The 21,487-nt window shown below is 35.8% G+C and overlaps 1 protein-coding gene across 6 annotated transcripts in view; it reads left to right on the top strand.

Moving 5' to 3' along the window:
* Positions 1–3,444: 3,444 nt before the first annotated feature.
* The window catches only part of UNC13C (unc-13 homolog C), a 201,965-nt gene continuing 183,922 nt past the window's right edge, over positions 3,445–21,487 (top strand). For 3 of the 6 annotated variants that reach the window (XM_041123662.1, XM_041123660.1, XM_030014228.2), the window contains exons 1-2: positions 3,452–4,008; positions 13,194–16,416. In XM_041123662.1, the coding sequence (XP_040979596.1) occupies positions 13,452–16,416 (2,965 nt within the window). In that variant the 5' untranslated portion in view covers positions 3,452–4,008; positions 13,194–13,451. Of the gene's footprint in view, positions 4,013–12,573; positions 12,618–13,193; positions 16,417–21,487 lie in introns of all 6 variants that reach the window. The other 3 variants (XM_030014229.2, XR_003923374.1, XM_041123661.1) reach the window with 3 other exon arrangements.

The following is a 21,487-nucleotide window of genomic DNA, read 5'->3' as shown; positions in this document are numbered from 1 at the left end:
CGCTATCTTAGCTCCCGTAACTACCTTATTTGAAACCGGTAGCACACGCAGCAGTCGGGCGCAGCAGCGTTTCCTGCTCGGCGGCGGCCGCAAGGCCGGGGCCGGGCGAGGCCGCAAGGCCGCCAGCAGGGGGCGCGCTGGGAGCGGCATGGCGGCGCGCCTCTGCCCTCCTCCCGCCGGCGGCGGCCGAAGGGCGGTGCGTGCCGCCTCCCCGCCACCGACAGCCTCGGAGGGACCGGCGTGCTCCTGGGCGTCTCTGCGGCTAAAAGCAGCTGGCGCGGTGACAGGGAGAGGCTGGCTACAGAAACTGCCCTTCTACTCTTCCCAGGTTCACACCCCCACACCCGTCCAAGCCGATTAGGTCAGAATATTGTCATTTAAGAACGGATTGATTGGACTTCTTTTCAATTGACGGATTAGATTTAAGAATGCATGCAGTAATTGCCTTTCTTTCGTGAAAGGGAAGAAACGTCCATCCCTTCAGCAGACCGGGGAGGTGGGGGGCGGAAGAAAGATAGCTTAATTCTGGGACAGCTTTTCCAACTTTCAGGCCGAAATCCACCATGAAATACAAATTACTTCTAAGTTGTTCCATCAGTTTATAATTGTCACCATTTCAATTTAAGTATTAAACAATAGAAATAGTCAAATAACATCTATAATAGTTATACGTTATTTAATACTGGTTTTATTACTTAAAAATTGTGATGGAAATCAGTGAAAAATTTTCACCGGACAGACTTTTATTCCTAAGAATTCCAAGAATCATCTCTGAAAGTCATGGTCGCGTAATCCTGGAAATAGGCACACAGAATCGCTGTTCTCTACATGAAGGCTTATAGCTACCCATTGGGGTTTGGGGTTTTTGTTCAGGTTGTGGTTTGGGTTTGGGTTTTTTGGGGGGGGGGGGGGACACACGTTGGTTTGGGTGGGTTTTTGTTGTTTTTCTCCATTAAGATACAGGGATTGGCTAGAATAGCCTAACAAATTGCAACATCTCTGTAATAGTCTGTATTTCTCCTGTTGCTTCTACACGTGGGGGTTGTATCTTTAACACTGTGTGTGTGAAGTACAGTAGATCAGTGTGAGCCTGTAAAGGTGCGGTTCTTTAAGGCCAGCTTCATCAACACGTGAGGTTACTGGGAAGTAACCGCAAAAATGCAAATGGCCCACGCTGCAAACTCCTTTGTGTTAGTTTATTGAAGGCTGACATGGATGCCTTTTGAAGATGCACAGTAGTTTCATACCAGTCATTGGCTTACAAGTATCTGGGCTACTAGAACTGTCTGCTCATATGTTTACTAGAGAAAGTTGTTAACATCGGATCTATGTGAGAATCACATGAACAGAGATACAGTGTAACTTTGTTGTGAAGATGAATTTGGGTAACTCCAGTTGCCAGTAATTAGTATGTATTTATATGTGAAACTAGATTCTTGATTGGTCAGTATCATTACAAGCAAAGACAGCATTTTGCTAGCTTGGGCAAGTTCTACGTGGAATTTTATTCTAGGGTAGATAAGTCATAATTAGTTCTGACGGTCTTTGGATTGATTTTTGGTTTGGTTTGGGTTTGGTTTGGTTTTCTTTCTTAAATATCAATTGAATGATACATTTGGCAGACCAAAATTTCCTGCTTATGCTGGGCTATCAAATAAGTGGCTTCAAACTGAAACTTTCAACATTGGGTAACAAAACAGATTAGTATAAACAGGGTCAATACTTAGGAACTTGCTTGAAGATGAAAACATGAATCTAAGTGTTATGAGTTCACATTATTTGCAAACACTTTTTTATTAAATGACAAAGCCTTAAATTTTTGCCAAAAATTCCCAATATTTACTGTTTTTACTGTCTGTAGGCTCAAGACCATTTGCTTAATCTTGATAAAATCTCTTGTAAGTGCGTATCTACTGTGCGTGGCCTTGCTTGATTAGGCTGATTTTTTTCTTTTTTTTTTTTCTTAATCCTTACATGAGTAGTCCTGTTGATTTTTGAGAGGCATTGTTGTTACATCTCATGTAATTAGGACTAGTTCACTTGAGTATTGATATCAGTGGAATATTTCCTATTGTGCACTTATATAAAAGTTTTATTGTATTCTTTGTTGGCATGCAACATGGCAGATTTGAAGCACCAGTTCATTTAAGTTTAGAAAGAATATTAGGTAATTGCTGCAGGCTAATAACTACAATAACATCTGAATAACAAAGCATTCATTCATTTGGTTCTTAACTATAAATCTAATTAATGGAGTATTTATAGGTTGCATTCATTTCAGCAGGACATAATAAATATGATGGTCTGTAATTATCTTACAATGATATACAAAAAACCCTAAAATATTAATTTTACAACTATGTAAGAGATTTTATTCTAGAACTGTTCAATTTATAAATTTTCCTTAAAAAGCATTGTACCCAAAGATCGCATTACTAACAATAATACAAGGATTGCTGAAAGTGAAAGCTACAACCAATAAGCTTTAAATAGGTATTACTAGAAATTGTTAAATACTTCTAAGTGCTGCCTTTTATTCAGGGTATTATTAACATATTTTTTGAAGTAAATAACTGAATTACAAGCTTCTTTGTTACAAATGTGTGACATATTACCAGAAAGTCTGAAGTTTTGGTTTTGTGTGTTTTTTATACCGGAAACATACATCATTTACTAGCTGAAAACTTAGTATTTTATGTGGCATTTCAGTGCTGCTATCTCCCAACATTAAAGGGGATAATATTATAGCTGTGGTTTTATGCATGTACATGTTTTGTGAAACTTTTACACCTAGATTATGTGTATACTTTGTATGTTGAATGGTTCTATATAGGATCATTCTGGATGTATTTCTGTAGTTCTTCATGTGTCAGAGCTTTACATGTATCTTCAATATATGTAAGGCTTAATGTGGCCTTACACACACTATTAAATCAGTTAACATTTGAAAAAAACACCAATTGTATTCTTTACAGGATAATTTACTCACTGCATGCACAATAATAAGCCATTTTGCAATTTGAATCCCAGTAAACAAATGACTGAGTCTTACTGTCTACGTATTAATTAGGAACATAGAAAATACTTCTCATGGAAAACAGAGTGATATGCTGCTTATCATCTGGAGCATCCTTAAATAATAATGGAATGATAATAGCTATGAATCTACTTAGCAGTTTCATTACCAAAAATGATCAGCTGTTGATGAAAGCACTGCTGAAAGAAATAGCTACACAATTGTTTCTCTGGGTCATGTCAGATTGATAAATAAAAGGTTAGGTGAAATATGGCCCTACCAAGCAAGAGATACTGTCTCACACTGTTATCCTTGTGGCCACTGATGCACCTGCTAGCTCTCACAATGCAGTGCGTGTGTTGTTTCTGGGAACAAGGTTTCTCAATAAGCCTATTTTACTCTATCTGTGAAGAAGAGGGGCTGCCTTCCACGCAGGAGGGCTGTGGCTATTGCAGTGAATACTGCATTCAGAAGCAGTGGCAGGAGAAAACAGCAACGGGTGAAGTTCCCAGCACGTAAAACACCAGGATGATTACTGTTCTCTCATGCTGATGTTGTATTTGAGCAGGAGTAGGACACTGACTCCCGTTTTGCTATTATAGAGGAGAAATAAAGCTGAGCTGCAGAATGAATTGGTAGCTAACACCATGATTACTCTTAGCTGTTAGCACAAGTTGGGGGGGGGGACGGACGGACGGACAGAAAACGGGAGCCGGAGGAAAAAAAAAAAACAAAAAAACCAACATTTAATGCTGCCTAGGGAATACAGTGGAATTTAGAACAGATACCGTTGCGGACTAACAGCATGCCTGATTGCACTTGAGTTGAATCACTGAGAAGCAGCCTCATGTTGTATTGTACCATTTTTAAGGATGAAGGAAGAACAGCAAAATAGTAATGGACTTGTGTACAGTATTTCTGCATAAATGGAAAATAATATAAAGATGGTGGTATGTAATTTGTATTTTATTTTTAAGAAGAATTTATTCCAGGTATGTATCCTCTTTGTATTTTTGTATCTGGTCTACATACATTGTCTGTTTCCTTTGTTTCCTTTCCTTATTTTCATTCTGAATGTACCTCCCACTGTTCCAGCTAATGCAATGCATTGATTTGTAACTGATTTGCTTTCTAATGCTATAATGTTGATGAAACTGTCTGGGCTTGTGCAATTAAGAATCAACATTTCATTAAAATGTCAGGGGGTTATTTTGTAATGTTGGTAAGTTCACAATATAAGTTGAGTAAGACAGTATAGTATTTGATTTCACAATGAGTTGGAACATTTTAATTGCTATAAAAAGATAAATAATTTAGATATATGAATATATGGTGAAAATATAGTATGTTTTGCTTATATCTGCCAGTACTTTTTTCCTAGTTCATGACAGGATTAGTAATAAATTGAGCTTTATGGATGCTTATGTATTTCTGGGTCTTGATTAATCTTCAAGATGAACACCCTGCAGCTTTCTTTTGAAGAGGCAGCTTGCTTAGAATACATGCTTGATTCTGTTCCACAGCTAAACCTATGTGTTAGAATACCCTCTCTCATGTACCTCCCCCAATCTACAACCTAAAATAAACCCTGTAGCTATTTAATGCTTTTTTGTCCATCCTTTTAGGTTCAAGAAGATAAGGTTAATATTTTGCCTTCTGCAATTCCAGAGGCCAAGTAATAGTAGCTGAAACTAATTTCTTACTATGAGATTGATGGTTCATTTTGGTTTAAGAGGAAGAATTATGCAGATATAAAAATCTGACTGTGTTCATTAACCCACAACTTTCTTTAGTCACCTGGGTCCTATTGCATTTTTTGTCTTATTAATAATATTTTCTTTCAACTGACTACTGATTGTATGTAATAAGTGAAATAGAACATAAAACTATGTGCCCTTAAGCTAAGGACACTAATAGTTGTCTTATAATGGGCATGTCTAGTAAAAGTGTATTAAAAACATTTAAGACATTAAAAATAATGTTCATTTGATTGTTCAGTGGTCCTAGTCCTGAAATCTCTTAAAACATTCTGTTGCTTTTCTGATTTGAATGCAGCCCAGTTTTAAGTAAGATTTTTTTTTTTTTTATAACGTGTTGATACAAGAAGGGTTAATATCAGTTCCAGCATCTTAATACTGATGTTAACCCTTGGCTGACAGAAATTTTTGTGCCTTAAAAGCATTCATTGGTGTAACATTATTTAATTGTTTTCTGATGTAAAAATAAACTCTGATCATAAAGTTGTAGTTATTTTTCACGGAGCAGGTGATACAATGCTTGTTTCCTTAACAAAGCTGTGGTGATTATATAAAATAGATGCCTTTATTTAGTGTAATACACAACTATGATTTGACAATTGAAAATATAAGGTTACTTGACATATATGAGTTCTAAAAATCACTGCTAATTCTTACCATATAAATCAACATACTGAGAAAAGTGTTGAGAGAAAGCTGTTGAGTCTAAAAGCATTAAGAAGAGTGAAAAGTAGTATTTAAGGTTAAAACATCTTTTGTTCATCATAAATTACTTTTGTAAACGATATTATGATAGAAATTGTGGTTAGCTGTCATCTCAAAGACCTTTCATATAGAAAGAAGTCATGATGCAAGATAAATGAGTTCTTTTTCAGTGGAGTTTACACAACCCGAAGAGAGTTGTATAAAGGTTTTCTGTCACTATACCATTTGCTTGATCCTGCAGTGATGTCAGCACAACACTATCATAATGACTATATACTGCTGTGGAAGGACTTAGGAAATTACAGGTGAAGTACTGAGATTTCAGAGTATTATCAAGGAGAAGACTGATAGCTCAGAATATGTCCCAATTCATTAAAGTATCAAGGAGGACGGAAAATTCCGAATTTTCTTTTAACTGTAGTGTTCTGAAAATCTAGGAAGAATGAAGTAGTATATGAGATTGTGCCTTGTAAGACCGTTACAGTAAAAGAGAAGCTCTGAAGCATAAAAATTCTTTGGCACCTAAGAAGGTTCTTGTACAGGTTCTGTTTTTCTCATCTCATCTGTGTCATTCAATTAGCTTGACAGCTCCAAAGCAGGTCCTTACTTTCAGGTGGAAATCTATGTATCAGTTCATAGTTGTCAGTATATTAAAGCAAAGAAAGCAGAGGATTTTTTAATAAATTTTTTTGCAGCAAATTTCGAATTACGTTTAATATCTACCTTTCTTATTGATGAATGTCATTTAGGTGTTTAGCAAGCATGGCTCCTATCTGTGTGTGTCTACTCATCCTACTGTATGTTGCTGTCAACAGTAGTTGTGGTTTGTGCTTGTGGCATTTTTCAAATGTAAATGTCATATACGATTGCTACCATTTATCAAATGACAGACCTCGTTATCAAAAACTGTCCGTTTCATACTTTTGTGTTCTAAGAATTTAATGGAATTCTTAGTTAACTACGTTTTAGAAAATATATAAAACCTTTTTGTGGGGGAAGGATGGAATCCAGAAGGCTTACAAGTAACATTTTGCCCATTTAAAGTTGTTCCCTTAATCTAAACATTTCACAGAGAATTTTTGTGAGTAGTTAAAAAAAAAAAAATCCCCCAAACAACAACAAAAAAATCACAGCCCTCTAAAACAATCTGAGTTATATAGAGTGATCTAATACACACATGGTCACAGACTCTATGGAGGTCTCCATCCAAGAGAGATCTAATTCAGGGCAGAGAATTGCCCATCCCAAGGCCCACACCAGTAGAATTAGAGGATTAAAATTCTATACCTGGAAGAAAATCGACGTTTGGTTTGTTTGGGGGGTTTTTTTATATATTTTCTGGTGGAATTATTATAGAGATTGTTTAAAGTTGCTGAAAAGTTTGAAATGTTAGTATTATATGAGACTTTGAATGTACAATCAGTATACTGTAAATATATCCTCTACATATGTGTTATGTGTGCTTCAGTGTAAATTAAATCACTTGGGCTCTGAGTATAATGCTCTGAAGAAAACTCCTTATTAAAAACGCACACAAAATTAAGGACAGAGCTGAGATTTGGTCAAATGCAGGTTGATGCCTTCTATTTTTTAAAGGCATTAATAGGTTCTGATTATTCTGTACTCTATACAGTAAATCTTTTTTTATAATTGTGGTAATCTGACATAATAGCATGCATGTAATAGTCTAACTCATACTTAAAAGCTAACATGCCTGGTACTGACTTAGTAATACAATTAGCCTGATATTGTCAGCAAATAACTTTTCCCTCTCCAGGTTTTCCATTCCTTTTGTAGCCTGCATTTAAATAGGAATGGACTATTAAGTGGAATTCTCTCTAAATCTTAGCAGCTTTTGAAGTGAGAGTATTGACTGAAAATAAGTTTATATAGGACAGCATACATCATATATACAGGTATAAAAGCGGGGGAAAGGACTCTCAGCTTTAACATTGCCTTCTTTATACACTAAAGTCTCTTTTTTTCTTGTTTTCCTTTAAAAAGTTGAGGAAACAACTAGAAACATGAAAGAAAAAAAGGCTAGTACATTGAGCCAAATAATATTGAAGCTGTGTTCCAAATCATCTGCAGTCTCTTAACCCTTGTGTGCGTTAATATATTCAACTACACTACACTAAGCTATCTCCTGCTCTCTAAATGGAGCACATTTTAACTTTAGCAACATGTTCAATAGCTTTTTACATTTTAGTGTTAATCTACTGTATTGGGCAAATCTCTCCCTTTTATTTTTAGTTCTAGTCAAGGCCATTGTCCTTTAAGGGCAACTGCTTCAAATATAATTTTCATATTTGTAATATAAATACCATACTGCACATTTGTTTTTGAAGAAATAGTGTACTAAATGTCTTCAACAATTTCATTAGTAGTTAATAAATAATTGATTGGCAACTTTAGCCTCACAGTTGCTGTAACAAAGCTTCTCAAAGAGAAATGCAAGTATTATGAATATACACAAAGGTGCAGAGAATAGTGTACCTAAAAATTAAGAAATATTATTGCAAAATAAGAGTGTTTATTTTTTTCAACTCATGTCTGTATTCAACAGTAATTGAGGAAAAAACATCTTTGAGTCTGCAGAAAAATTCCTCTCTTCCCATAGTGGTCATAGCAGTAGGGGAGCAGTGAAGATGACTTTTCTCTCCAGAATAATTACGCATCCTAGCTAGCTGGGAATTTACATCTTCTTCTAAGCTGTCCTGAAGGCAATATGCTTCTATATATTACAAAGTAGTTTAGTGGCAAATAACTGTTAAACCACTGAGTTAATTCATTAATATATGAAGTTCTATATATGGTTTCTGTTTCAGATGCTGTTCTAAATCACAGTGAGCCAAAATCAGTTTTAAGCATGTGCTAATTGCATCTGTTGTTATCCTTAAACTTGGTTGTGTGGTGAAAGAACTGATAAGTCAAGTAACAGCTATGAATGACGAGTCTTGCAGTATGACTGTTAAATATTTAGATTGGATTCCATAGTGTACTTGATGAGCATATGTGCAAGCTTTTCAGGACAGCAGTAAGCCTTGTGGGTTAAAAAATAAGCAGATTGTAGTCTCTTTAGACTGGGGTTTGAAACAGCAGTTTGGTTGTATTGGTAACGTTCCCTGTAAATAGAAAGCCAACATGTTTAATGGTGGTTAGATACATTAGTAGCAGGATCCATAAAGAAATATCACCCAATGAATAAGCAGATATAGTGAACTTTCCAAATGATATTGACAGAAAAATGGAATAGCTTTCTAACCAAAAGGAGAGAGTGCCGATAGCACTCCATGTTCTCATGTGAATGTTGGAGGGTGTGATAGGATAGGGCAAAACTCTGCTGGTGAAGACCTGAGGAATTCCTGGAACAAAGAGCAATTATCCAAAGGAGAAAGCAGAATTAGTTTCTTGCTGTTGTCCCTGTCTTTGCAGTGTCTGCAGGCAGGTCATCTATGTAGCATGTGCAGTATTAAGATGAGTATCACTTTTTACATGGAGAGACTCACCAATAACACAGATTAAAAATGTCAGTGTTTAAGAATATAAGGAGAATTTAAGAAGAATATAAAGGAGCAGATAATTGTTCCAAATTAAGTTTCTCTGAATTAGGTCAGCTGAGATGATTGTCAGTATAATGCTACTGTTACAGTAAACTAATGAAACAATCTGGAGTGTACACAGTTATGCTTGTCTAAAGAAAGGTAGCGTAGGTTTTGCCCAACAGACATACACTGATGGTAAGTACAGTTCTGTCAGGATAACCTTATTGTGCGGTGACCATAAGACTAGTAGAAGACCTTACTTAAGAAATCTGTAGATCCGAATTGTAGTTATTGTTATTGATTCCTTATGTTCCTGATGGCTAAGAGAGGTTCTCTTAGCCTCAGTTTCTGCAGCTGCGAAGTGGATTGTTTACATTTTGTTTGTCATGTGTGATTAATTCATTTCTGTGAAGCATTTTGCATGTCACAAATAGATATTGCTGCCTATAGGCAGTAGTGACTACTTTGACAGTAATGCAGAGTGGTATTGCTGCTGAAAAAGACTTTGGTTTTGTTTTGTTTTGTTTTCCCCTTTTGTCTTGGTGTTGTGAACACTAACTGCCATATGCCTTTACACAGAGGGAGACTGCACTTTAATCTCATCTTCTTCCCTGTCCCCTTCCAATACACACGGGCCCCTTGTGGTTGATGAATAGTGTAAAGATTAAGCAGGGCTATGGTTCTGCCTGTTTCTTGCTTTTTTGAGGGGACAGTCTGCATCCACAAAGCTACCTCTGAATGGAGAGGGTTGCTGCTCTACAGCTTCATTTACTGGGATCCAAACAGACGGTCAGGAGTGATCTAGCTATTGTTTTTAAATACTGAAATTATTTTTTTTTAAAGATTATTCAATTTTCTTTCCTTATCAAATCCAGACCTCTAATTTTATAAAATGAAAAAAAAAGGGGGGGGGGGGAATCTGTGAGGATCTGGTGTTCAGACACATAACTAAAATACACTGCTTGCATTATTTAAAAAGCTATCATTCTTAAACCAGCCCACTCCACTGCCGCCCCCCACTTCTACCTGACACATTAGTTTTAGACTTGGGAATAAGATCCTTTATACGTGGTGCTTCCAGCTGACAAGTTTTATTTTGTCGATGCTTTGTTATCAACAGTATCCTTGAAATCAATCCAAATTACCTGTTCACTATCAAGTTGATTGACAAAAGCCTATATTCAGTCTTGCTATGGGTAAAAAATTGAAGGAAGTGTCATTGTGTCCATTCTTTACAGAAGGAACCCATTAACAATTTCTTCTATTTCTAATCTCACAATCCATAACATCTTCTAGTTTCCTGCTCTATAACCATCTAGCATAAAATATGTAGTTTACTTTCTGTAACATTTCAACTTGATTCCTTATGCTTAGAATGGGTTAGAAGGGGTTAACCCATCTGTGTTAAACTTTATCATATAAATTGATTTAAGTCAATAAACAAACAAAGTGAAAATAGAAAATGAGTTCATGATGGTTTATTGGGAGACCGGGATAAAACCAGAAAATCACTGAATGACAACTTGCAGCTCATTCAAATAATTGACTTAGTCCTATGTGCTTCTCAAAAGACTGTTCCTTATTTCCTAGAGTTTTAACCTACACTGACTGAAAATGATAAGAACAATCCTATGCAAATCTTTACAAAAAGAAATGGGTGAGACCTATAATGACTCAAACTTGAATCCATGTGTAGATATACAATTTTAGCAAATTAGTATTTGACAGAGCAATGGTAGGCTGTAAACTGATGAACAGATCATATGACTAATATAGCTGAGATGGAATGGAACTCACATGAGAGAACATAAATCTGCTCCATTTAGCAGATCTCTGTGTTTGTAACAGTACAACATTTAATTTACTGTGGTGGTGTTGGAAACTGGATTTAAATAAATTGAGTACCGAATTTGCAGCTATTTATAATACTGTCAATTATCTCTGATAAAAAGCATAGGTTAGGCATTGGATAAAACATATATATGGCTGGCTATGAAATCAAGATTATTCTACAAAGAAGAATTAAATTGTATTTAAAATTAATGGAAAAGTTCCAGATTCCAATGATAAGTTCATTATTTCTTGATGTTTTTTAGGCTGAGCCAGTAAACAAGCCTTCTAGTTTGTTTATACATTGTTGGTTTGAAGTGTTTTCAATGAGAAGAATGTCCAAGTCATTTGAGTGAAGTTTATATAAGAGGGCACTCAAAAAACTGTGGTTGTGTGGGCAGAGAAGGCAGGCAGCCACGCTTCAGATCTTGTTCAATAAATAGTTACAAACAGTCAATGTAAGAGCTGAATGGTTAACAAGTGTTTCTACATCTACAAAGATGCCTTTGATATTGAAAAGTGTCCCAGGATGGTTCCTTCCTCTACTAATAATATGTGAAAACAAGGCAGCCTTGGCTCTAGTGAGAGCTTTGTAATATTCTGAGATGCCATTTGCATGACTGGAAAATTGCAGGCAGTCTCATTGAGCATTCTTTTGCTTCCAAACATTGATTGTTCTTAATTCACTCTTAATACTCTGACTTCTGGCATAAGCCTGAAAGAAAAAGAAGTCACAAGAGCTATGCTGATGCATATATGTTAAAAATGTGATTCATGTTCCACAAATATTTCACCTTTTGTAAAATAACAGGCAGCAACTTTGGGAAGGATGAAGAATGTTGTTCTGTTCTTTTTCTGCTTGCTCTTGGCCTGCATCCCAATTTTGTTATAACAGGAAAAGGAATAAGTCTGTTTACATGCTGTATTCCAGGATTCCAGAAGCCAACCAGGCTTCTACTGGCTTTGCTTGGGCTCTATTCAGCATAGTGCATTTTGCTGCTGCAGTATGAATCAGTAGTTAGTGTTTATTATTGACCATAACATGAGTATAATAGTAAGGTCAGTGAAGACAAACTCTGTAATGAAAAGACCAGATCTTGAGGTGTGTGAGCGGACCATAATGTTTCATACAGTGCCATGCTGTTTGCAGACAAGGAAAACAGTTGATATCCTTTACTCCTCTTGACACTGCAGAGTAAATTTTAACCCTTCACATACCCTGTATCTAAATAAACTTCTTATTCTGCCAAAGAATTTTTAGCTGGTTTAGAAACTGAAATGGCCATTTTTAGAACTACTTTGTTGGATTTTTCTGAGTGGTTTGTCTTGTTTTTATTCTGCAGCTATGAGACTGGGAGGTGAATGATATGCTGTACGAAACAGTACATTTATATGTTTTAAATGATTGGCTGCATTTGTATGGAATACAAGCTTTTGTTTTATGGAATAGAAGCTTCCAGATACCTCATGAAATCTTTTCTTACTCTTCCATATTTTAGATCAAATTGCTTTCCTGTTGTAATGGCACCTATTTTTGTCCTGAGACTCTTGTAAATCATATTTTTTCCTCCTTCTTCCTCTCACTTTGTGTAGGTTGTATTTTTTTGGTTGGCTTTGTTTGTTTGTTTGTTTTTTCTGTGACCAGAACAATGTAAAATTTAGTAATCTGGATGAGAATGTTTCATCATTTGTAATTATGATCTTCTGTTATTTTCGATAGGTTTTTTTGTTTGTTTTTCTTCTTAAAGAAGAGAAACCGAGAAGGTATGCCCACTTTAAGTCCTGGCTTACCATAACGTGTTAAATTCTGCTGTTAAAAGAAAGCATCTATTTCTCAAACCAGAGTCATGTGCATAATTCAGTCTTGAGATAGAACAGTACTTCATGGATACAATACTGATTTGTTGCACAGAATCCTACCTTGCTTCAAAAGATGACCCAAGAGAGACCTTTCTACTTCTATATTACTCGCTAGTAATGACTTGTTCCCCTGTTGGTTTTTTGACCACTGCTGTATGTCATATGGATCTAAATTGAAATGTCACTACTCTGAAAGAAAGCAGATAACATTAATATCAAATATCTCAGTTAAAGTCAGACTATTAAACTGGACAAAGAAGCCTGTAAAAAAGTATAGCTTATTTATGTTAAAAATACTTGCCTAGAACTGCTTTCAGCTTCAACTGCTCATGAAAAATTCTGTTCAGACAATTATGGGGAAAGTATAGATAAATTCTTAACTGCTCTGTGTTTCCATTGTAACCCAGTTAAAACAACATCAGTATTATTGAATGATAAGTTTGTCTGGCAGCCATTGTAATGTCGTTCCCTCCTTTTTAGACACTTCAAGAAGCCATGTGCAACAGAGTGAGATTTTGCAAGACATACAAAACCCCTTCAGGATTTGGTTTTGAACAAGCAGATGTGTGATTTTTTTTTCTTTTTTTTTTTCTGTCAAATGATACCAGAGCATCAGTAGTTTCTATGTCTATAGGCTCTGTTGATGAAATATTTGCTGATGATCCTGTTGGAGATACAAATATTTGTCTGGACCGAAAATTGTGTTTTGTGGAAACAGCTTAATATAAATTACACTCCATGGTTTCTGCCCTCTTAAAGAGCCTGATCTCATATTACATATATAAGATTTGCAAAGGAATGTTTACAAAGAAATTGGGAAATAGTACAAAAAGGAAAGAGAGTTGTCAGAGCAAAAAGGAACAAGTCTTAACTCAGATTGGACAAACAAAAAATCCAAAATTTTCAAATACCTTAAAAAGCACTGTTAAAAAGATTACCAAGTGTCCATCTGCTCGCAACTTATCAACTGAAGAAGAGGAAAGTAATAGAGAATTTTCACTTTCTCCAACATTCAGTTACAGAGTTGCTATTGCCAATGGACTGCAAAAGCATATTTTTGTAACAAACAATAATAATGAAGATATAGTTCAAGATCTGTCTTCAAGTGATAGCTCATATTCTGAGTCGTTAGGTGAAGTAAAAAGTAATAGCAAGAAAAACGAATACTTATCACACACAATGCCTGTGAGACGAAACAGAAAAAGCTTAAGCAGCCTTGCACCATCTGATGGAAGTTCAGATGGAGAACGCACTTTACACACGTTGAAGCTGGGAGCTTTACGAAAACTAAGGAAATGGAAGAAGAGCCAAGAATGTGTCTCATCAGATTCGGAACTAAGTACATGGAAGAAAACGTGGGGTTTAAGAAGTAAATCTCTAGACAGAACTGGCCGTCACCAGAAATCAAATACTCTTGAACCTGGCTTTAGTTCAACAGGTTGTATTAGTCAAACCCATGATGTTATGGAAATGATCTTTAAAGAGCTTCAGGGAATAAGTCAAATTGAAACAGAACTCTCTGAATTAAGAGGACATGTTAATGCTCTAAAACAATCAATTGATGAAATTTCTAGTAGTGTAGAAGTTGTACAAAATGAAATTGAACAATTGCGAACTGGATTTGTACAGTCCAGAAGAGAAACTCGGGACATACATGACTACATTAAGCAGATAGGCCATCCAGGAAACAAAGCAAGTCTTAGGTTTCTAAATGTGCCTGAAGAGAGGCTTGAAAAAACTGAAAGCATAGTTTACAAAATATTAATAGATAAAATGGGCTTCTCAGAGGCACAAAGCACTATTAAAATTGAGTTTGCCCAAAGACTGGGGCAACAAAGAGACTGTCCAAATGCAAAGCCAAGACCCATTATTGTTTACTTTGAGTCATCACACCAGAGAGATTTGATTTTAAAGAAGTCTTATAAACTTAAGGGAACTGGCATTGGAATTTCTACAGATATATTCTCCCATGACATGAAAGACAAAAAAGAAAGGGCACTACCTTCCTCTCAGACGTATGAGAGTATGGATATGAAGCTTTTAACTTTGGAGACAAAAATGAAAATGCATGACTGGGAGTCACCTGACAGTGATAAAGACTTGGAACCAGATATAAATAAGAACAGTTATGCAAAGATATCTAAATTAGCACTTCAAATAAAAACAAGCTCTACAAAGGGGAGTATTGAGTCCCCAAACACTAAAGACCTTAATAGAACTGCTGATAATAGCACATTTTCAAACAGAAGAAATTATGGCAATCAGTCACCAGAATTTGGCAACATGGAAAAACAATCAAAGACCTATTATTCAGACATGACTTCTCTGTGGCATTTACAGAATGACTTTGCAACACCAAAACTTAGCCGTTCGGAGTCAGATTTCTCAAAATTGTGTCAGTCTTACTCTGAGGATTTTTCAGAAAATCAGTATTTTAGCAGAACAAATGGCAGTTCACTACTGTCGTCTTCTGATCGAGAACTTTGGCAGCGAAGGCAAGATGATTCTACAAACTGGTATGGCAGTTCCCAGGAACAGACTTTAGTCCAAGGTATGCAACAGTATCCAGAGCAAAATGAAGTAGAGAACACAGAAACTGTTGACAGTGGAGTAAGCAATGGAATAATATGTGCATCTGGAGACAGAAGCCACTATAGTGATTCTCAGCTTTCTTTACATGATGATCTTTCCCCATGGAAAGACTGGAATCAGTTGGAACAAAGGGCAGATTTGGGCCTAGACTCATCTACACAGGAAGTTTTTGTGTATGATATGAGCAGCCCTTCAGATCAACAGACAGATTTTGGAAAGTGCCAAAGTTCTGACCTCCAATATGATACTGAAAGCTATGATTTTACCCTTGATGGTACTTCTCCATCATGTCCAGGCCTTGATAGCGAATCACAAAGTCAGTGGACTGGTCAATATGATGACTATCAGGAAACAAATTCTATTTCCCCTTATCAGAATCAAAACAGATTGCCTATGATGTACCGAAGTCAGAGTGAACTACCAAGCGACGACTCGGAAGAAACAGCCCCTAAATCGTGGCATAGCCGATTAAGCATAGATCTTTCTGATAAGACTTTCAGCTTTCCTAAATTTGGATCCACACTTCAACGTGCTAAGTCAGCTTTAGAAGTAGTCTGGAATAAAAGTACACAAAGTTTAAGTGGGTATGAAGACAGTGGATCATCTTTCATGGGAAGGTTTAGAACTTTATCTCAGTCTACTGCAAATGAATCAAGTACAACACTTGATTCTGATGTTTATGCTGAGCCTTATTGCTACAAAGCAGAGTATGGGGAAGACTTAATTGAACCACCTGGTGAGAATGAAACAGACTATGTGGAAGTAATGGAACAAGTCCTTGCTAAACTAGAAAATAGAACTAATAGTAGTGAAACTAGTGAGCAGGTCCAAGAATATGAACTGGGGCAGCCTTTGTATGAAACTCCATATACAATACTACCAGAAAAGCAATATGATGCACAGTTTGACAGTGTGGTCAGTGAAGAGATATGGGAAGTTGAAAGTGTCATGGCTGCTAACATAGAAGTAAGGGAAGATGAAAATCAGAATGTCCCGGAGATGCTTCCTGAAACTCCGAAGAAAAAAAGAATACGACCATCATTTAAAGAAGCTGCTTTAAAAGCATACAAGAAACAAATGAATGATTTGGAAGAGAAGATCCTTGCTGGAGGTAATAGTATTTTAATATTGTCTTTTAAGTAAAACGTTGTTCTTACTGGAGTTGGACATTAATTTCTGTATCGTACCTGATCTTGCCTCCTTTGAATTTGGTGACAAAAATTCTGCTTATGTCTGTTTTGTTCATAGGGTGAAATAGTCCCATGGAAGTCAAAAGGCTAAAATTTTACAAGTTTGCTCTGAAGGAATTTTCTGAATATGTTTAGTCAAATATGTTTTTAAGCAATTATATTGCTTTATATTTCAGTAACTTGAAAATTAGATTTTGCAAGATTTAAATCTTATAGAAAGAACTAAACAGTACACTGTTCTTGGTTTTCTTATAGCTTTATAAATGTATTCACATTCACTCCATCCAGAATGACCAGATATTACAGTGCTTTCTTTAACAGTTTTCAAGGCATGGCTGGTTCTATATTCATCCTGATGAGCAGTGTTCACATCTTGTATGCAACCTATAACTTGTTATGTACTTGTGAGAGTGCAAGTCTAAACTGATTTTACTTCTGTTCTTAGTTGTACTCCCAATAAGCCCTCAAACAAGTAGTCAGTCCCCAAAAAAGGGAAAAGAAAGGTGTGGAGGAAAGAGAAAAGAAGTGTAAATGGTAGCATCCATGTATGAAGAGGTGGTAGAAAGGAACTTAACTCAGAGGGTGTTGACACAGATTTCTTCATGATCTTTATCTTCTCTGTTAACAGACTTCAAAGCAAACTCATGTACATAACTTTAATACCTCTAGTAGTACACAAATATGGTGATTTTCAATATTAACATATACTGTAATGCTAATGTTATAATATTACTCTGCATTTAATTGGAAGCACATAATTACCATAGCTAGCCAGATGGTAATTGTCACCTTGACTGAATCTTTGCTTTCTTTATCTGCTTTGAAAAAATAATAATCTGATATGTTCATTTTAAAGATGAAGAATTGTGCCTTCAGCCAAAGATTATATTTACTAGTAATGAGCATCCAAAGCTTGAGCTACCATGAAGTTTCTCTTGTACATGTACAACTACTTTTACAATGAACTTATAGTCAAGTTGAAAGTATGTTACACGAGCAATTAAATATTGCTAATATGAAAGTTTATTTAAAAGTCTACTTTTACATTCAAATAATGCCACTAGATTGTAGATTTGCATTTTGCAGATATTTTTCTACAGTACTGTTAGACACTGTACGTATGAAGAAACAGCTAGCAATTGCTAGTATGTTCATGACTTTTTCATGATTTTTGAGGCATGGGAGAGGGGGACCACAGTCATTTACGTGGTCATTATTGTACAATAGGAATGTAAAGGTTTGAGGATCTATTTCAAGAAAGCACATAGGGAAGACCCAAAATAGTGAAACCCAAATTGGTTCCACTATTTAAAGTCTGTGCATTTGTATACATTATTAGATAAGATAGGCTGTTAGAAAATGAGAACTAACTTTGATGTTACATGTCATATGATCAGTTCTGTGAATTAAATGTATTTGTTCTTTTAATCCAGCAGGTGAAAAACCTCTTTCAGTTTCTTAGTCTATTGATTTTTTTTTTTCTTCTGAATTACTGAAGCATTTCTTATACTGTATTTACAGAGAAGTGAACTGACACCAAGGCCAGTTTATGAAAATCTGTTATTGGGTGTAGTCTATGGGGCATAAAGCATCTGCATGGTTATAAGATGTCATACTAGGACCTCCATTTTTGTTTCCACTGAAATAAAGGAGAAGGGAATACAGCAAGAGGTTAAAGGGAATTAACAGATGAACTGCTACAACAACACTGCCTCTCAGATTATTCTGAAAACAGCATGCATTGACTCTTGAGCAGCAGTTCTGCTTTCTCTTCATGCTTTGTTTTCCACGCCAACAGGGAGGATGTGTTTCAATTGGGGATTCTGCCTCAGCAGTCACTAACTGGTTTGTTACAAATGTATCTTCAGGTCCTGTAGCATACCTGGCAATACTTACTAACAAAACAGTCTTTTGTGTTGTATATCTGATGGATGAATATGATGTTTTACTTTTTAATGCTTACAGAACGTCTAACAATTACTCAGAATTTAAAACTTTCAAAATATATTTCCTAGCTGGAGTAATCTACTAAAAGAATACATTACCTGAAAGACTACTTCTACGGAGTGACATGCAGTATTATTGGAGTCAAATCTTTCTCGATTTTACTTTCAGTGTCCTGGTTGACTGATACTATAGACAGTCTGTTCACGGATAATGGAATCTGCAGGTGGAATCTCCATCCTTGGAGACAGTCAAAAGCCATCTAGACATGGTCCTAGGCAATCTGCTCTAGGTGACCCTGCTTGAAAAGGGTTGTTAAACAAGATAGCCTCCAGAGGTCCCTTCCAGCCTCAACTATTCTGTGATAAGGAAATACTGGTTTTGAATACTTTGTGTACAACCTTTGAAGAAGGATGTCCTCTTAATGTTAGTTTGTCCTCTAGGACAAAACACATTTAACTTCTGTTTATTACTTGAATTCAGAAATTTTGATTTAGTATAGGAAATGACATTTTGTAAATCAGTTCTTAAGGGGCAAAACACACGAAATGTATAGTTTGTAGCATCTCAGTTTTCACAACCTGCCTTGTCTTCTTTACATGTGTATTCATGCATGTCCAGAGAATACTTAATTTATCATTTAAGCAAATAGTAGTTTGGGGTATTATATCTGTGGGGGTTTTTTTTAATATTTCAGGAGTAGTAATAACTTCAAAGAAAAGTGAGTAATAGCTGATCTAGGGTTTACGTGACTTTTATGATTTATTATTTTTTTATTGTTATCTTACCCCTATAACTGATTCACAGTCAACTTTTGATTTCTTATTTGTGATGGAAAAGTACTAGTTGCAGATCAAGTTCCTTGAATTAATCTTCATTATATAACCAAAGCATAACCTATTATTTAATGAATTGTTTCATCTCTCTATGTAGGCAGGAGCAGGTAGACAGCACTCTGGCCAACCAGAGATATAGCCAGATAATACAGTAGTCTTATTTCTCCAATTTAGTACAAAAGAAAGGTTTAGAATGCTATTATTTTCATTCTGGTAACACATGAGGTAAGGTCACTGAAACTCTGGTACATGAATAATTTATTAGCGCACAAGAGCCCATTGGATAGTCCTATTCTCTCTCTCTAGCTGGAGAGAAAAAATACAGTATGGGCTGATTGCTTATGTATTATTTATTACAATGTGGTTTTGGAGATATACTGGAATGAAAGTAATAGGGTATATGGATGAGAGGCATCGTGAGCAGTACACGAGTAATCCTTGGATTTAAAGTTCTGTAAGGACGTAGAGGCATTGTGATGATGCATGTATATTAATAGAAGGATTGATGTCTTTTTAGAAAAATATCAGAGAAATGCTAGCCAGTGGTTTGGGGTTTTTTGTACACTGTAACCGAGAATAACTCTTATCCTTTAATTTATTGTTCCAGTTCTCACTTGTTATTTTTTAGCTTTCTCTTTTCCTAGTGGCTTCTTTCATTCCATCCCTATATTGTTATCTTTTACAGGTGCCTTAGAATAAGCATAATTCTCTCTCCTGATGAAACTATCACTCTGGATAAGCTTCTGGAGTTTCATGCACTGTTCTGAGTTGCTTTTAATGATAAAATAGATTCTTTCTGTGAATGGTAGTTTATAAGCAATAGCTTCTTGATCTAGTTGATGAAGATCTTACTGATCATGTGGTGAATGGTCAGATTTTAAAAAGCATTTGGTCTGAATTTTCTGCCACAGAGTAACCTGTAGATTGTTTATGGTGTCAAGATGGGTGAACTCAGCTTTCTCTGTATGTACACACAGTGGGAAGTCAGATTACAGGGGCCAGGGATGGGAGCTGCCTCTTTAACAGTGGATGAAAGTGGGTTTTCTATTGTTTTATGGGAAGGATTTGTATCATGTTTAGTGGTGTCTAACTGAAGAACAGAACTTGGAGATCTGTATCAATACAGCCTTATTTTGTATATGCCTGAAGGAAGAAACGTGATGCTAACGTTTGAAACCAAAGGAATCAGTAATGTATTACCACACTCCCCTTGCAGTGTGATCATTTGGTTCCACATTAAGAAAAGGTGTCACCAAAATAAGTATATTCCTAATGTGTATTTCAGACTACACTCTTTTGAAACAAGTATATGTTTTCTTATTTTGACAGCTTTTCTAGCTTTTTTATAATAACTATTTGCTGGAACTGCCTGAGTCAGCTGTATTTTCCCAAAGAGTATAGGCTTTAGAAGTTAATCTAACCTTGTCTTGTGGTACTTAGACTTTTGTTTCTTTTATGTTTTACCTCCATCATGTTTGGTTTTAATACACTTGTACAGGTGCACAGTTACTAGTAACTAATAACTATAATTAATAGTATTGTACCAGTTTTGTTATGTGAACACAAAACCTGGATTTGGACTTGAAAAGATCAGTGCTGTGGCCCAGATGAAAACCAATTGATCTGGTATTGTTTAGTAAATGAATCAGTCATTTTATAGCTATTCAGATGGAAACAAGATAAATAAGACAGTTACCTTGGTCATTGCAATTTCATATTCGTTGTTGGTGACGGTAATGTGGAAATAAGAAGCCTGTTACAAGATAAATTGCTTTTAAATATTACAGAGTTCTCCTATGCTCAGTCTACATTATCTGTGTTGGGAAGTGGGCTCTAAGAAAGGACTACTGTTTGTAGAAAGAGAAATTAAAAGTAGACGTATATCCCATCTTATTTCTCAATTGCTTGAGATAACTATGTTAACTGATTAAAACATTGTGAATTGTGTTTGGGTTTGCGGGTTTTTTTCCTTAAAAATAAAGTTCCTTCTCAGGCTGCTGGTGCAGTTTGGGTAAAGGAAGGATGTCTAGTCAGATGGCAGAATTCTAGTTTAGTGTATAAAATACTACAGCAATTAATAAAAATGAACATGTATATTTGCATGTATTATGCCAAACTGAGCTGCTAATTACTTCATTGACCAGTACTAACAGCTAGTGCCAGTCAGTCATGTTCATACCACAGTATAAAAGAGATTGTTGATAATGGTCAT

Source organism: Aquila chrysaetos, chromosome 5 (assembly GCF_900496995.4).
Source record: "Aquila chrysaetos chrysaetos chromosome 5, bAquChr1.4, whole genome shotgun sequence".
NCBI classification, from domain to species: Eukaryota; Metazoa; Chordata; class Aves; order Accipitriformes; family Accipitridae; genus Aquila; species Aquila chrysaetos.
This window is presented reverse-complemented; position numbering and strand designations above follow the sequence as displayed.